Source organism: Mustela erminea, chromosome 9 (assembly GCF_009829155.1).
Source record: "Mustela erminea isolate mMusErm1 chromosome 9, mMusErm1.Pri, whole genome shotgun sequence".
In the NCBI taxonomy this organism is placed as follows: domain Eukaryota; kingdom Metazoa; phylum Chordata; class Mammalia; order Carnivora; family Mustelidae; genus Mustela; species Mustela erminea.
This window is the reverse complement of record NC_045622.1, coordinates 13521487-13536337: the sequence shown is the minus strand read 5'-3', so window position 1 is coordinate 13536337 and position 14851 is coordinate 13521487. Positions and strand designations below refer to the sequence as shown.

At 48.8% G+C, this 14851-nt stretch overlaps 1 protein-coding gene across 12 annotated transcripts in view; it reads right to left on the bottom strand.

Annotated features, from left to right (window-relative positions):
• Positions 1–12822, bottom strand: part of CEP164 (centrosomal protein 164) — a 61335-nt gene extending 48513 nt beyond the window's left edge. For 9 of the 12 annotated variants that reach the window (XM_032356971.1, XM_032356972.1, XM_032356973.1 and 6 more), the window contains exons 1-3: positions 12679–12822; positions 7324–7426; positions 2483–2594 (exon numbers count right to left, since the gene is read on the bottom strand). In XM_032356971.1, coding sequence (XP_032212862.1) covers positions 2483–2594; positions 7324–7405 — 194 coding nt within the window. In that variant the 5' untranslated portion in view covers positions 7406–7426; positions 12679–12822. The remainder of the gene's footprint in view (positions 1–2482; positions 2595–7323; positions 7427–12678) is intronic. The other 3 variants (XM_032356969.1, XM_032356981.1, XM_032356983.1) reach the window with 3 other exon arrangements.
• Positions 12823–14851: the final 2029 nt, after the last annotated feature.

The following is a 14851-nucleotide window of genomic DNA, read 5'->3' as shown; positions in this document are numbered from 1 at the left end:
TATACAAAAATGAATTTTATTTCTATATAAAAATAATAGGAAATTGAAATTTTAATATATACCATTCACAGAAACATCAAAAATACACACTACTCAGGAATAAATTTAACAAAATACGGGCAAGACACGTACACTAAAAACCATGGAACATTTCTTAAAGAACCACCTAAATAAACAGAGACGGGCCCTGCTCAGGGGTTGAAAGCCTCCATGTAATTTTAGAGGTCAGTTCTCCCTAAATTGATTTATAGATTCGGTGCAATGCCAATCAAAATCTTAATAGGATTTTCTTTTTCTTGTAGAAAATGACAAGCTGATTCTAAAATTCATATGGAAATGCAGAGGACCTACAATAATTACAACTTGGAAAACGGTGAACAAAGCGGGAGGATTTACCCTAAATGACCTCAAGACTTATAATAAAGCTACAGTAATCAAGATAGTACATACAGTATCGGTGTTAAGGTAGACAAACAGATCAATGGAAGAGAGCAGAGAAGCCAGAAGTAGACCCACACATAGAGTTAATTTGCAAAAAAAAAAAAAAAAAAAATCTAAACACCCTTCAGTACAAGAGTGGTTAAATAAATCAGGATTTTTAAAAATTAGGGCACATCTCTACATGCAAAAGTGTGTAGCTGATAAAAGGCTAAGGTGGGCCCCACATTGACAAAAGAACAGCAACAATGTATATTGCACACACTTAGTGTAACAAACAAAACCATGTGCGTCCTGTGGGGTGTGTTTTCAAGGCCAGGAAGGAAGTCACCAATTAATAGTAGTTACTCTTGGAACTGACAGGGTAGAAGATGGCACGTGCAGATAAATTTTAATGACTTACAGTGTTTTAAAAATTGCAGGAGAGTTCATGCTCCCTTCCAGGCTGAGGGAGCACCGGCCACCACGAGCAGGAGAGTGAAGGCAGCGGGCACAAGGGCACCCGGCTGACCCACAACCAACGACGGTGTCTTCCCTTCCACCCTCCGCTTTCCTTTTTACAAACACGGCTGCCATTTATTTATTAGGTATGTGTGCATTAAGGTATTACTATACTGATTATACTTCTCGTGTGGTTTTTCATTCAAAAATGGATCCAAAAGCAAAACAGCACGTGTACCAACAAACATAAAAACAAAAACAGAGAAGACAGAGATTAATGGATGAGGCAAATGTCCGGGCCCCCAGGGCAGATAAGTCAGGTAAGCACCCAACTCTTGGTCACGATCAAGGTCATGATCTCCTGGGATCAAGCTCTGGCATCAGACTCTGCCCTGGGCATGGAATCTGCTTGAAGATTCTCTCCCTCTACCCCTCCCCTCATGTGTACTCTCTAAAATAAACGAACAAATCTGTGGAAAAAAATAGGTAAGGCAAATGTGGGTATCAGGGTGGATACTGGCAACAAAACAGAAACCACTTCCTACGAACTTATCCTACAAACCCAACCATGTGTCCTCGGCACCTGGAATACCGTGTACAGCACGGACAGACTTCTTATGAGAAAGATGAAACTGGAGGAGATCCAAAAAGATGCAGCTAAAAAGATCAAGAGAACGCGGAGCCTGCCACCTAAGGAGAAGCTAAAAGGATTACGTATGATTCTTCAGCAGGGATGGGTAAGGCCACAGATGCAGTCATTTTGAAGCTTGGCCAACACACTGAATGGGATGGGTAAGAGCAGAATAATTACACCGTGCCCACGAAACCGTGCCAGACCGGCAGAACGGAGGACCCCAGAAGACACCTGGGGCACTAGCTGGGAAAAAGCATAGGCAAGTGGCACACTCCAGAAGGAAGTAAACTTAGCACACACTTGCAGAGGCAAGGCGGTGCGCACTGCACCAGTGACAGGAAGAACAGAGCAGGAGGCCAGAAGAGAGAACAGGTGTCACTGTCCCCCAAGAGTGGGGCAGGATGCAGTTCTCAGGCGACGACAGCCTGGAAACAGCTGCCAAGACCCTGTTAGCCTCCTCACCATCAACCTGGTTCCCTGACGCAAGCTGAGTGGGTCCACTCGCCACCATTCAGAGAGCTCAGAGCCAAACTAAAAATAGGAACGAATCCACTACTCAAAGTCAGAGACAGGTTGCCAAGGGAGACAGAATCCCCTCCAGGCTGTGGGACCCCACCACAGCCCTCGTTAGCACCAGATCCACCGTGGACATGCTGACCGGGTCTCAGTATTGTCACTCTCCATGGCAGTCTGCAAAGAATAGCAATGATACCTCCCCAGCGTGTGGGAAACAGACGCTGCCCTTGCAAGACCCGACCCAAGGCAGCCGCTCCTGCGACCCTGGACCAAGCAGGTCGGCGTAAGCTCAGACCCAAGGCATCAGGTGGCACAGCAGGGGGACAGCCCACTGCCATTCCCAGTTCTGTGCAGGACAGGCTTCAAAAGGTGGCAAATGCAAGCTCACCTCCAGGGCCAGCTCCCTCTGCCTGGGAGAGGCCAAGCCAGCGGGCCGCATGCATGCCGACTTACCAGGGCTTCCACTCCACAGGCAGCGGGGCCACAATGCCCTCCCTCGCCAGCCACATCAGTTCCGGCTCTTTGACGGGGTCGATACCAATCTCTCTGGCGAACTCGAGAATTTCTGCAAGAAGAGGCAAGAGAATGAGAAAGGAAAAAAGTTGGGGATGTGGAAAGGAGAAAAAAAATCAAAGGTGTGCAACAGTATACCTTGTGCAATAATAAGAAATAATAACAAATATACCTATTGGCTCCCAGTTCCTGTTACTATTTGACTTTGGACCCAAGTTCCTGACCGGAGCTCCGAAAGACCTGGGAACTTCCAAAGAATCTTTTCTACCAATGAGGTGATTCTGGGCAGGCTCCTGGATGGGGGACGGTCACTAGAGAGACCAAGCCATGTTTAGAAGCTTGGGCCTTGGGGCACCTGGCTGGCTCAGCTGGTAAACCATGCAACTCTTGATCTCAGGGTGGTGAGTTTGAGCCCCATGCTAGTGTAGAGATTACTTAAATAAAAAATCTGGGGCGCCTGGGTGGCTCAGTGGGTTAAGCCGTTGCCTTCGGCTCAGGTCATGATCTCAGGGTCCTGGGATCGAGTCCCGCATCGGGCTCTCTGCTCAGCGGGAAGCCTGCTTCCTCCTCTCTCTCTCTCTGCCTGCCTCTCTGCCTACTCCTGATCTCTGTCTGTCTAATAAATAAATAAAATCTTTAATAAATAAATAAATAAATAAATAAATAAAAAATCTGGGAAAAAAGGGGGGGCTACCTGGGAGGCTCAGTTGGTTAAGCATCTGCCTTGGACTCAGGTCATGATCCACAGGGTCCTGGGCTCGAGCCCCATGTCAGCCCTGATAAGCAGGGAACTGACTTCTCCCTACGCGCCTCTCCCAGGCTCCCGTGCACACACGCCCTCTCTCTCTAAAACAAATAAATAACATCTTAAAAAAAAAAAAAAAAAGAAGAAGAAGCTTGGAACTTTTAGCCTCACCCCCATTTCCCGGAGAGGGGCTCAAAAAGAAGTTAATGATCAATCATGACTTGGTGAAGAAGATTCCATAAAGATCCCTAAACTACGGGGCTCAGAGAGCTGCGGTGGTTGGTGAGTACTATCATGTGCTGGGGGAACCTGCGTCCCAGGTCTACAGAGACAGAAACTCCTGCACTGGGACCCTCTTGGACCTCAAGCTATGGATCTCCGTATCTGGCTATTCATCTGTATCCTTTATGAGATCCTTTATTATATAATAAACTGGAAAATATATGTTTTAAGTGTTTCCCTGAGTTCTGTGGCCTGTTCTAGCAAACTATCAAACCCAAAGAGGGGGACATGGGACTCTGGTGTCTCGCCTGTTGGTCAGAAGTACCAGGCACAGCCTGGGACTTGCTACAGCAAGTCTGAAGTAAGGGCAGTCTTGTGGGACTGAGCCCTTAGCCTGTGGGATCAGATGCTCTCTCCGGGGACACAGTGTCAGGGCTGAACTGAATTGTAGGACATACAGCTGGTGTTAGGAAATCCCCAGACATCTAGTGCTAGCATTTTGACTGTGAGAGTAAAGGAAAAGCAGAGTTTCTTCCTAGACAACTTTTTTTCTACTTCACCTTTACTCTCTAAATTTTCCTAAGTGAGCAAGTGTTATGTCTCTAACTATAAACAATAAACTTACATAATTTCATCTTTTTTTTTAAGATTTTATTTACTTATTTAACAGAGAGAGATCACAAGTAGGCAGAGAGGCAGGCAGAGAGAGAGCAGGAAGCAGGCTCCCTGCTGAGCAGAGAGCCCAATGTGGGGCTCGATCCCAGGACCCTGGGATCATGACCTGAGCCAAAGGCAGAGGCTTTAACCCACTGAGCCACCCAGGCGCCCCTAATTTCATGTTCTTAAATGATAAATGGTACACCTGAACCAAGGCATGCTACTGCCATACTCAGGAATGTCATCTGAAGCCAAGGATGACAAAAGCAAAAACGGTAAGACCAAGACCATCAGTGTGGCAGGGACCTGGGGAAGAAGCGCACCAGCCACAGCCAGAGCCATCCTGAATGAGGGCAGCCTTACCGAGACACAAGCTCTCCCAAGATTTCCAAAAGCTTGCTGCAAAAGTGCTCGTCACTCAATCAACTAGCATGAACGCAACTAGAGAAGACTAAGCCCCCGGAGAACCTTACCGACCCACGAACGGAGTCTAAACCACCGGGCAGGTGTCTGAATGGAGATCTGCACCGTGTGCCCGCGAGCAGAGACAGAGCAGTGACTTCTGCTCAGGGTCCTGGGACGTTTGAGCTGAGAAAGGGGGACGATACTTGAGCAGCCTTGTTCTCCACTCAACCCTCTCACCCATGACGGCAGTTGTTTCTTTTCCAATTTTGCTATATATTATAGACTCTGAGACTTGCGTTATACTCTTGTGGGAAGCATTTAGAAAGCTCTTTCACCAGAGACCTGGGGGAACTGGGGAGATATATATATATACATATACATACTAAGAGCTAGCTCATACCAACAGGGAAAAAGACAGATGATAACCACTGGAATGTCACCAGAGCCCCCAGGAATAATGAAATAAACACATCGATGCTTCAGCTGCTAAGAGCTCAGGCCAGAAAAGCATCACCAGTTTGGGTCATCTCAGGGGGAATGGGAAGGATGACACACCTGGGTACCAGGGAAGAAAAAGCACTTTTTCAAAGGACCAGCTGCAATTTGGCTAGCCAGGAACCAACTTATTCACAGAGCTCACAAATAGTTTTTGAGTGCTTCCTGTGTGCTGTGAATAAGAGAATCAGTCCCTGTCCTTATGGAGAAGAAACCACCAGTAAAGAAGTGAACCGACAACTGCACAAAGAACTGCAGCTTCTGATAAAGGCAATGAAGGAAGTAAATGAGGTACGAGAGAGAGAACGTCAAGGTGGAGGGGGCACTCCTGTGCAAAGGGTCAAGAAACCTCTCAGAATGGAACACAAATGAAACCTAGAGGAGACAAGGAGCTGGCCTTGCAGAGCACTGAGGAAAGAGCACTCAGGTGCAAAAGGCCTGTGGCAAGTGGTGGTTTGGCCCCTCTGGGGACTGTCAGAAAGGTCATGTGACTGGCAGAGAAGGAAAGAGAGAACGGCATTGGGTGACCCCAGCCAGGTGGCAGGCTGGGTCATGCAGAGTCCCGCACACCCCACTAAGGGTGCTCTGCTAAATAGAATAGATTATGACTAAAAGCAGAGCCCTGCTATGATCTGCTTTATACTGTAAGAACACTCTGGTGCAAGTGGGAGCACAAACAGGAAGGCGGTGGCTTTCGTGAGGACACCTGGCTGCGAGTCCCAGCTGCACCGCTCAGCAGACCTGTGCCTTGAGGGAAGTTAGTTTACCTTCCTGTGCCCCATTTCCTCATCTGTAAAATGGGAATGGTAACAGTATCTAACTCATGGAGCTGTTGCAAGGGTTGAAAAGAAGTACATGTGGGACACCTGGCTGACTCCACTGGAAGAGCATGCAACTCCTGATCTCTGGGCTGTGAGTTCAAGCCCCATGCAGGGTACAGAGATCACTTAAATAAGTTAAAAAAAAAAATTTTTTTTTTTTTAAAAAGAGTAAAGGACATACATGTAAAGTTCTTAGCACAGAAACCAGTACAGAGGAGCACTCAGTAAATTCTGTTATTTCTGCTGTTTAAAAACAAGGGGTGCCTGGGTGGCTCGGTCGTTAAGCATCTGCCTTCCACTCAGGTCATGATCCCAGAGTCCTGGGATCGAGCCCTGCATGGGGCTCCCTGCTCGGTGGGAAGCCTGCTTCTCCCTCTCCCACTCCCCCTGCTTGTGTTCCCTCTCTCACTGTGTCCATCTCTGTCAAATAAATGCATAAAATCTTTTTTTTTTTTTTTAAAGGGCTTTAGGGGGCACCTGGGTGGCTCAGTGGGTTAAGGCCTCTGCCTTCGGCTCAGGTCATGATCCCAGTGTCCTGGGATTGAGCGCCACATCGGGCTCTCTGCTTGGCAGGGAGCCTGCTTCCTCCACTCTCTGCCTGCTTCTGCCTGCTTTGATTTCTGTCTGTCAAATAAATAAAATCTTTTAAAAAAAAAAAAAGGCTTTAGTTTTCATCTTAAGAAATTGGGTTACCTCCTGGCTTTAGGACACACTGTATCCCCTACCATATTTTTTATTCTTAAGATGGACTCCTTTTTTTTTTTAAATATTCATTCATTCATTCATTCATTCATTTGAAAATTTTATTTTTAAGTAACCTCTACACCCAACATAGGGCTCAAATTCACAACCCTGAGATTGGGTCACATGCTCTACGGACTGTGTCAGCCAGGCGCCCCTATTATTTTCATTTTAAAATTAATCATTGTTCGGGGCACCTGGATGGCTCAGTCAGTCAAGCGTCTGCCTCAGGCTCAGGTCATGATCCCAGGGTCCTGGGATTGAGCCCCACATCGGGCTCCTTGTTCAGTGGGGAGTCTGCTTCTCCCTCTCTCCCTTGCTCATTCTCTCTCTCTCTCTCTAATAAATAAACAAAAATAAATTAAATTAATCACTGATCCAACCTAGTCAGCAAACCTTTTGTGTGAAGAGCTAGACTAGGCTTTGTGCATGACAGGGCTCCTGCCACACCCCTCAGCACTGCCCTGTGCCATGAAAAGCAGCCACAGACAATACATAAGCAAAAGCATGGCTATTTTCTAATAAAACTTTATTTACAAGAAGACAACAGGCCAGGTCAGGTCCATGGACTATAGTTTTCCCTGATCTAACCGAATACACGGAGCGGCCCTACACACACAGCACACTTCGTATTGGAAGGACAGAGCTCAATCCGAGATCATCCCTGCCCTCGAACTGCACACCCGGCCTCTTACCTTGCTCACTGGGGATGTAGGTCTCATCATAATCTTCTTCTAGAACCAGCTGGTCTCCTATGCGGATGGGTCTTCCCGCCATGATTGGTCTGGGCTCGAACACCTGCGGTCCCAAACACCCGCGCCCAAAGAGAAAATCAGTGACCCGGCTTAAAAGGGGAAAAAGGAGCTGGGTCAGACCAGACCATGCACACCAGCTTAGCCGGGAATCTTCCAACTCCAGGGACAGTGAAGGGTGGGACAAACAGCTCAAAACCCAGGCCTTCTAGGCTTTGCACCTGGGAAGGTTCCCTGAGACACACCTCCCAAAGGCTTGCTGAACACATGGTGAGTCACAAAGGATCTGGAAACCCAGCCTTCTCGAGAGTTTGACTTCATAGGCCGCCTGCCCCCAACACAGGAGAAATAATTCACAGTATAGGCCCCCCAGCTAGAAAACCCTCGTGAAACACCAGGGGAACTAGCAGCACCCCTCACCCCCATATACCAACGTATCCCAGGGCAGTCCCAGTCTCAGCACACAACCCTATTTGCCTTCAACCATGTCCTCAGGGAGCTGACGATCTAGTGGCAGTAGCAAACCCAACTTTAATGCTAGAAGGCGGAAGGGGAGTAAAACCATACAGCTCTGGAAATACTAGGAGAGAAGGAACATTCCCGCTGAAGGGAGGATCACAGGCTTTGTCAAGGGGTTGGGGACGAAGGGCGGTCAAGAGTGGCGTGAGTGGAGAGAGGTGTTCTAGGCCAGGGGACATCGGGTGCAGACAAGCTGTTCTGGAGTGCTGGACCCCAGCGGGCATGGCAGGCGCTGGGGCGGAAAGCGGTCACGGAGGAGAGCCGTGTAGACCATGCGGAAGAGCCTCGCCTCTCCCCTGTGGCAAAGGGAGCTGCTGAGGGCTTTGGTGAAAGAAAGTGGCACAGAGTGGCCTTTTTCTAGGTTGAGAACGTTGGCAGGAGTGGCACGGCAGGACCGGAGGAATGAGACTGGTGGAAAACCACTGAGGAGGCCTTAAACGAGGGCAGAAGCAGAGAGAAGGCAGAAGGGGCAGAGGCTGTGATGGCAGGCTTCATAGGACCAGGAAGGAAGACAGTTGGGGGAAAGGAGTCTGACTTGAAACCACGGTTTGCAGCTCCAAGGATGGACCAGTGTCAAACTGTTCAACTGACGAGCTGTCCCCGTTCTAGAATTGCTCCTCCCTTCCAATCCCTCCTCCTGTAACTACTGAGAACCCCGGGTCACAACTCTCCCCTCAGGCAGCTCCCACACCGAAGCTCCCCAGGATGCAGAGACAAGTCACCCTGGACAGGGGCTGCCGCGTAAGGCGCTGCTGGGAGGGCTGTCACCACCCTGGTGTGACCGACACGAGCCTAGAGCAGCCTCTTCAGAAGCTGTCACTGCTCCACCCGGAGCAGCAAGCACAACACAGCCGTCTTCTAGCAGGGGAAGTGAGCAGAAAGACCCTGTCATCCAAAAGAAGGTCAGGAGTGCTCATGGCCTTTTCTGGTAGCTCAGAATCTGTCCCAGGTCCCCCAGAGAGGGACCCATGACGAACAGCACAGGACAGAGGAGGGACTGTTGCTGTGGTCCCCTCCATACCCTGAGAGTTGACAACCAGCCAAGGAACGTATCTTGCCTCAGGACTCACGAGTGATGGCTCCCTCTTTCAGCACACTGGAGCCAAGAAAGTCAGGCTCTGCCCCCTCTCACTTCCACCGTGACATCTCCAAGCAGTAACTTCATGCCTCAGGACGACAGATTAATGGAAGAAGCGTTCTCCTCTGTGGTGCATCAACCCAAGTGGGGATCTGCTTCCTACCCGAAGATCCCATAACACCCTGCCAAAGTAATGTTCCCTCCACACACAGCAAAGGTAAGTAGGGTCACTGACTCTGGAAAAGCAGAGCAGAAAGGTACCAGGAACCAGATGTAGCTAAAGGAGCCACGGGAATCTTTGAGTTAGGAAGAAGAGGGAAAGGATCCCCGGGGACATCAGGCTAGCCATCATTCGATCCAACAGGGCAGTGATCTTTTTTTTTTTTTTTTAAGATTTTATTTATTTATTTGACACAGAGAGAGATCACAAGTAAGCAGAGAGGCAGGCAGAGAGAGAAAGAGGGAAGCAGTCTCCCCGCTGAGCAGAAAGTCCGACGCAGGGATCCTGGGGGATCTCAGGACCCTGAGATCATGACCCAAGCCGAAGGCAGCGGCTTAACCCACTGAGCCACCCAGGAGCCCCAGGGCAGTGATCTCTTACAAGGCACTTTATCAACCACCTCAGAGTAACAGAGAAATCTCATGTGTGAGAGATGTCACATATCCCTAGACACATCCCATTTCGGGAAAGCAGGCGGCAGATAAAATCTTGTTGCCGCAGAATGCCTGATTAGCTATATGGAAAAGGTCAGGAAGAACCCAGAAAATCTAAATTCACGGATCACTCCAAAATCAAACAAATTTTTCCATCAGAAAAAAATCAAGATGTTGGTGGGCTATATTCTCCCTCCTTTCTTTGCTTTGCCCGGCTTAAGAAAGGATGTGGGTAAGGGCAGGACCAAAAGAACAAGAACTGTAGGAATGAGGAAGGTGGTGGAAAGAGAAATCCTAAGCCTTTAATCACTACTAGACATCATTTATTCATTCGAGAAATATTTATTGAACATCTACTAAGTTTACTTCTTGCTGGCACTAGAGACGTGATGAGGAGTAAAAACACCCGCAAGCTAACAGAGCATACTTACACACACATATGCATAATCAGAGTTCCCTGGGTATGGATTTCTTCCACTCTGCTGGAACAATTACAGAGAAAGTGCAGCCGAGAAAAGCAGGCTTACTGAAGAAGGCATTGGGGAGAAGGCGGGAGATGTGAAAAGTGATTATGTAGTGGTAACTGAGGGCAGGTCTGGGAACATTCTTGGCTCTGAACCCCAGCTCTGCCATTTACCAGCAGAGCAAGCTGCCTCAATTTTCTCATCTGTAAAATGGAGATAACAAGGTCTATCCCAAAGGGCGGTGAGAATAGAATTATTCAATACATGGGCGGGGGCGGGGGGAGAGGGGTAACGCCTGGGTGGCTCAATCAGTTAGGCCTCTGACTCTTGATTTCTACTCAGGTCATGAGATCGAGCCCCACGTCTGGCTCCACACTCAGCACGAAGTCTGCTTGAGATTCTCTGTCTCCCTCTGCCCCTCCTCCTGCTCATGCTCACTCTTGCATGAATGCCCTCTCTAAAAAATATAAATCTTTTAAAATATTAAATAAAAATAAATTATTCAATACACATAAAATACTTAAAACATAGTAAGATCTCAATAAATGAGTTGTTGTTATTACTATTACATATCTGAAAGGCCTATTCTACCTTGTTCCAGAGGACAGATAGAGTACCAGGGAATGTAAGTGAAGGCCTTTCTGACATTCAATGACCACTTACTGAACACCGACCGACCATGGGCTGGCACTGTGCTAACTGTTAGGGCTACAAGCCTGATCACATGAGGTCCTGAACTCCAGCTGAGCCTAGCTGAGAAGCCAAACACATAAAGACGTGGTTGCAGAATGTGCGAGGCATGTTAAATAGCAGGAGGTACAACGAGAAACCAAGGTAAGGACAACTAACCTTATTCTGGAAGATCAGGGAAAGCATCAGAGTAGAGGACCAATGAAAGGACTCTTCAAGAATCAGCAGGAGCTCACCAGGATATGGGAAGAGAAGGCAGAAGAAACAGCATGCACAAAGGCACAGAGGCAGAAAGAACACAGTGGGCACAGAGAATTCATTTTGACAACAAAAGTTTATATTCACTGAATAATTCCTATGTTCCAAGAACGGTACTAATACTATATATACATCATCTCACCCCGTTCTCTCCAAGGGGTAGAAAATATTTTTCCCATTTTTCAAATAAGGAAAGTGAGGCTCGGCAAGGTTAAAGAAAAAAAGAACAACTTCCCAAGGCTTCACAGATAGCAAAGGGCACAGCCTAACAGACATGCCACCCCCATGTCTCTCTGACCCCAACGCCTGAGCTCTTCACCACTCCGCCAGCACGCAAGGGAAAATGAATGGGTGGATTGGCAGGAGAGAGATCTACAGTGGAAGGCCCAGAGCACACTATAAAGGGCTTGGAAGGATTTAGGCTGAATCCTGTATGTGAGGAGGAGCCAGTACAGGATTTCACAAAGGAGACAGGCATGATGAGATCTGCAGTTTAGCAAGATATTCTGACAGCTGTCTAAGAACTAATTTCAGGAGGGCAAGAACAGAAGCAGAGCGACCACTTAGGAAGCTTTCCTGAAAGCACAGGCAAGAAATTATGAACTAAGCCAGTGGCTGTAAGAATTGAAAGGAAGGACCAGATGCCTACAGTATTAGGCTGCAGAATCACAGGACCTGAAGTCTGCAGCAAGTGAGGGATGGGGAGGAGGGAAATCAGGGCACTTAGACTAGCGTGGGATTATCTGTTCACTTCTATGCCTTGCCCAATAGCCCCACCTAGCCTACTCCCTAGAATATAGGAAATGTCCAGCAAATGTTTCCTGCGTATATCCTAAGACTGAATTCCAGGTGCAGACCCGGCTGAGTGAACGGTGCAGTATCCTTCACCGACACAGGAACTACAGGAGGAGGCGCAGCCCTGGGGGGCCAGGATGGCGGGGGAGGGACGCAGCTGGAGATGATCGGTAAGCAGGTCTGAGCTCAGGAAACAGGTGTGGCTGGGGCTCACGGTAGTTAAACAGACGGTCACTGAACTGCGGGCGAAATCACCCAGACCCAGACGCGGCCTGTGGTGAGCAGAAAGGACAGGCCTGCAAAGACGGCTGAGTTAGGAGGCCCGGGAGCGAGGAGTCGTGGAAGCCAAATGAGGGCTGCGATTCCAGGTGGAGGAGATAGATTTTTTTAATCAGTGCAAGGAACGGAAGGGGAAAACAAATCTCCAAAACTTCCCGACTTCCCCAGCTGGTCCAAAGACGGCAGAAGCTCGGGCTAGCCCTGGATTCGGGCGCGGGGAAAACCTCCCCACGAAAGTATTCGAGGGCGGTTCGGAGGCCGGGCCTCACTCTCCATGCACGGGACAAGTAAACGGGCGCCCCAGCAAGCTCACACGCTGTCACTCGCGCTCCGGCTCGCCGCTCGTTCCCCGCCGGGACCCCAGCCCAGCCCAGCGCCCCTTCCAACACTCGGAGAGATTCTGGATGGATGCACCCTAGTGCGGCCGCTCCTTCCCAAACCCTCTCCCCAGTTCCCGCCCACACTCGTGCTCCTCCCGCTGGCGAGCACACGAGTGTGCCCCAACTCTCCCGCTTCCCTCCTTCCCCCGCCACCCGACCCCTTCCTCGAGGAGGTCCTCACCTGCCCCCCGCCCCGGGAAGCACTGGACCAACGCTCCCGGCTCTGCGCAGCTTCCCCAGCACCACCCCGGCTCCCCGCTTCCAGGGACGCCGGGGTGTTGCCCTGCAGCGGCCAACAACCACTTCCGGAAAGGCTACCGACTTAGCAACTGAGAGTCCCGCCTCTCCACAGAGCCAATAGGTCGCTGAACGAGAGCGGTGGCACTGCATTGGTTAGAGGTCCCGTCGGGTCACGGAGGTTGGGCACGTTTTCCCATTGCACGATGGGAGATGTAGTCCAAGATCGTTAATGAGGGAGCCGCAAGGGGCCCTAGGAGAGCTCCGAATTCGATTAGGCGGGGAATTTCTTCCCGGGGCAGGAAAGGGTCATTCATAGTATTTATGGTAACGTGAATTAACTAAAGAAATCTATTCGTCCTCATTTTTTAAGTAGTGTGATTAACATCAGGTGAAGAAGACACTGATCATCAGTAACCCGTTGAGTCTTTAATAAACAAAAGAAATATGAATGTAAGGTAAGGGGAGACCACCTCCCCCACCCCCGCAGAAGATGCTTCCCTGGGCTCAGATGAAATCAGTGAGCACCTAATCAGGACTTGAGAGCTGTGTTTTCCCGGTGTTTACCTTTGACCCAGAGCCCAGGGCTGTTGAATGTCTGCAACTTTGGGGATGATAACATCACTCATAACTATTTCAGAGTCTGTTTCAGAAGAAAAAGGTGACAAGAGTGCCTGGCTGGTTCAGTGGCGGAGGGCGGGGGTGGTGGTGGTGGCTGTGGCTCTTGATCCTGGAGTCCTGAGTTGGGGCCGCACGCTGGGTGTGGGGATGACTTAAATAAATTTTTAAGAAGAAAGTGACACCATGTGTAGTCCCCTCCACACTCAGTCTGGCAGAAGGATTGCTATTAATATAATCCCAAAGAGCTTAATCTGGCTCAGGTGGAGGGCAGATCTTTTTTGTCCTCAACCTCCTTCTAACAAAGAAGTTAAGAGGGTCATTACACCAATGGGAAACTGCAGGGCAGAAAAGTGAACTTCCCAGTTGGAGAGAATGAAGCACCTAGAGCAGATCCTGACAGGTTCTGTCGTGGATCTGACTCCTACCAACTCCTACCGGTTCCTGAAACCACCTGGCCCTGAGCCCAGAATTCGGAACTCAGGTTGTTGTCCCTGTAGATCCCAAGCCAGACAACCCGGATGTATTTCTCCTGTTTAACTTCATCCTTTTGTGCGACAGCTCTGCCCGTACTTCCTTTATTCTGCTTTCAGATGACAAATCATTGCCCCCCACCCCCCACACACAGAAAGTCTCCCTGAGCAGCAAGAGGGACAGATTGGGATGGGTCTCTGAGGGCTCACCCGCTCATCCACCACAGACCCTACACAAAACAGGATCCAAAAAAAAACCATTGGTAGATTTGGTCTCTACGTCCCAGAAATTATAATCAATTCGGTTGACTTTAACTGCCGTCAAAATTCTTAACTTTTATTCCATAGTATTGGTCCCTTTCCATCTCATGGGGAGAGATAATAAAGTCAGGGTCACCAGGGGATTAATGGGATTACCCCACACAGATAAACAATTTGCATTTTATCAGCTTCCCCTGTAGGTTTGTTCTTCAAAATGCAAATCAATTTATAAAATGCCCTTAGGCAAACATAATTAAGAAAAGCAAATCTTTGGGGGGGAATAACAAAAATGACACACCAGGGACGCCTGGGTGGCTCAGTTGGTTAAGCAGCTGCCTTCGGCTCAGGTCATGATCCCAGGGTCCTGGGATCGAGTCCCACATCGGGCTCCTTGCTCGGCAGGGAGCCTGCTTCTCCCTCTGCCTCTGCCTGCCTCTCTGTCTGCCTGTGCTCGCTCGCGCTCTCTCCCTCTGTCTCTGAAAAATAAATAAAATCTTTAAAAAAAAAAAAAAATGACACACCAGTTCATAAACCAGTAATATATGCAATGAGTGAGGAAGAGAGATTGAGAATTTCCTCCTTTGTAGGTTAGCTTCTGCACTCAAAGATGTGGGAAGAAGAAAACGAAATCGGTCCCAAAATTTATGCCATATCCACGAAGTCAGAATTTTCACCGTTACAACTTCTTCTTCTCTTTTCATACTATTTACTGGTAATATACAGACAATCACCCACATAAGAAAGAAAAACACCTGTTCACCCTAC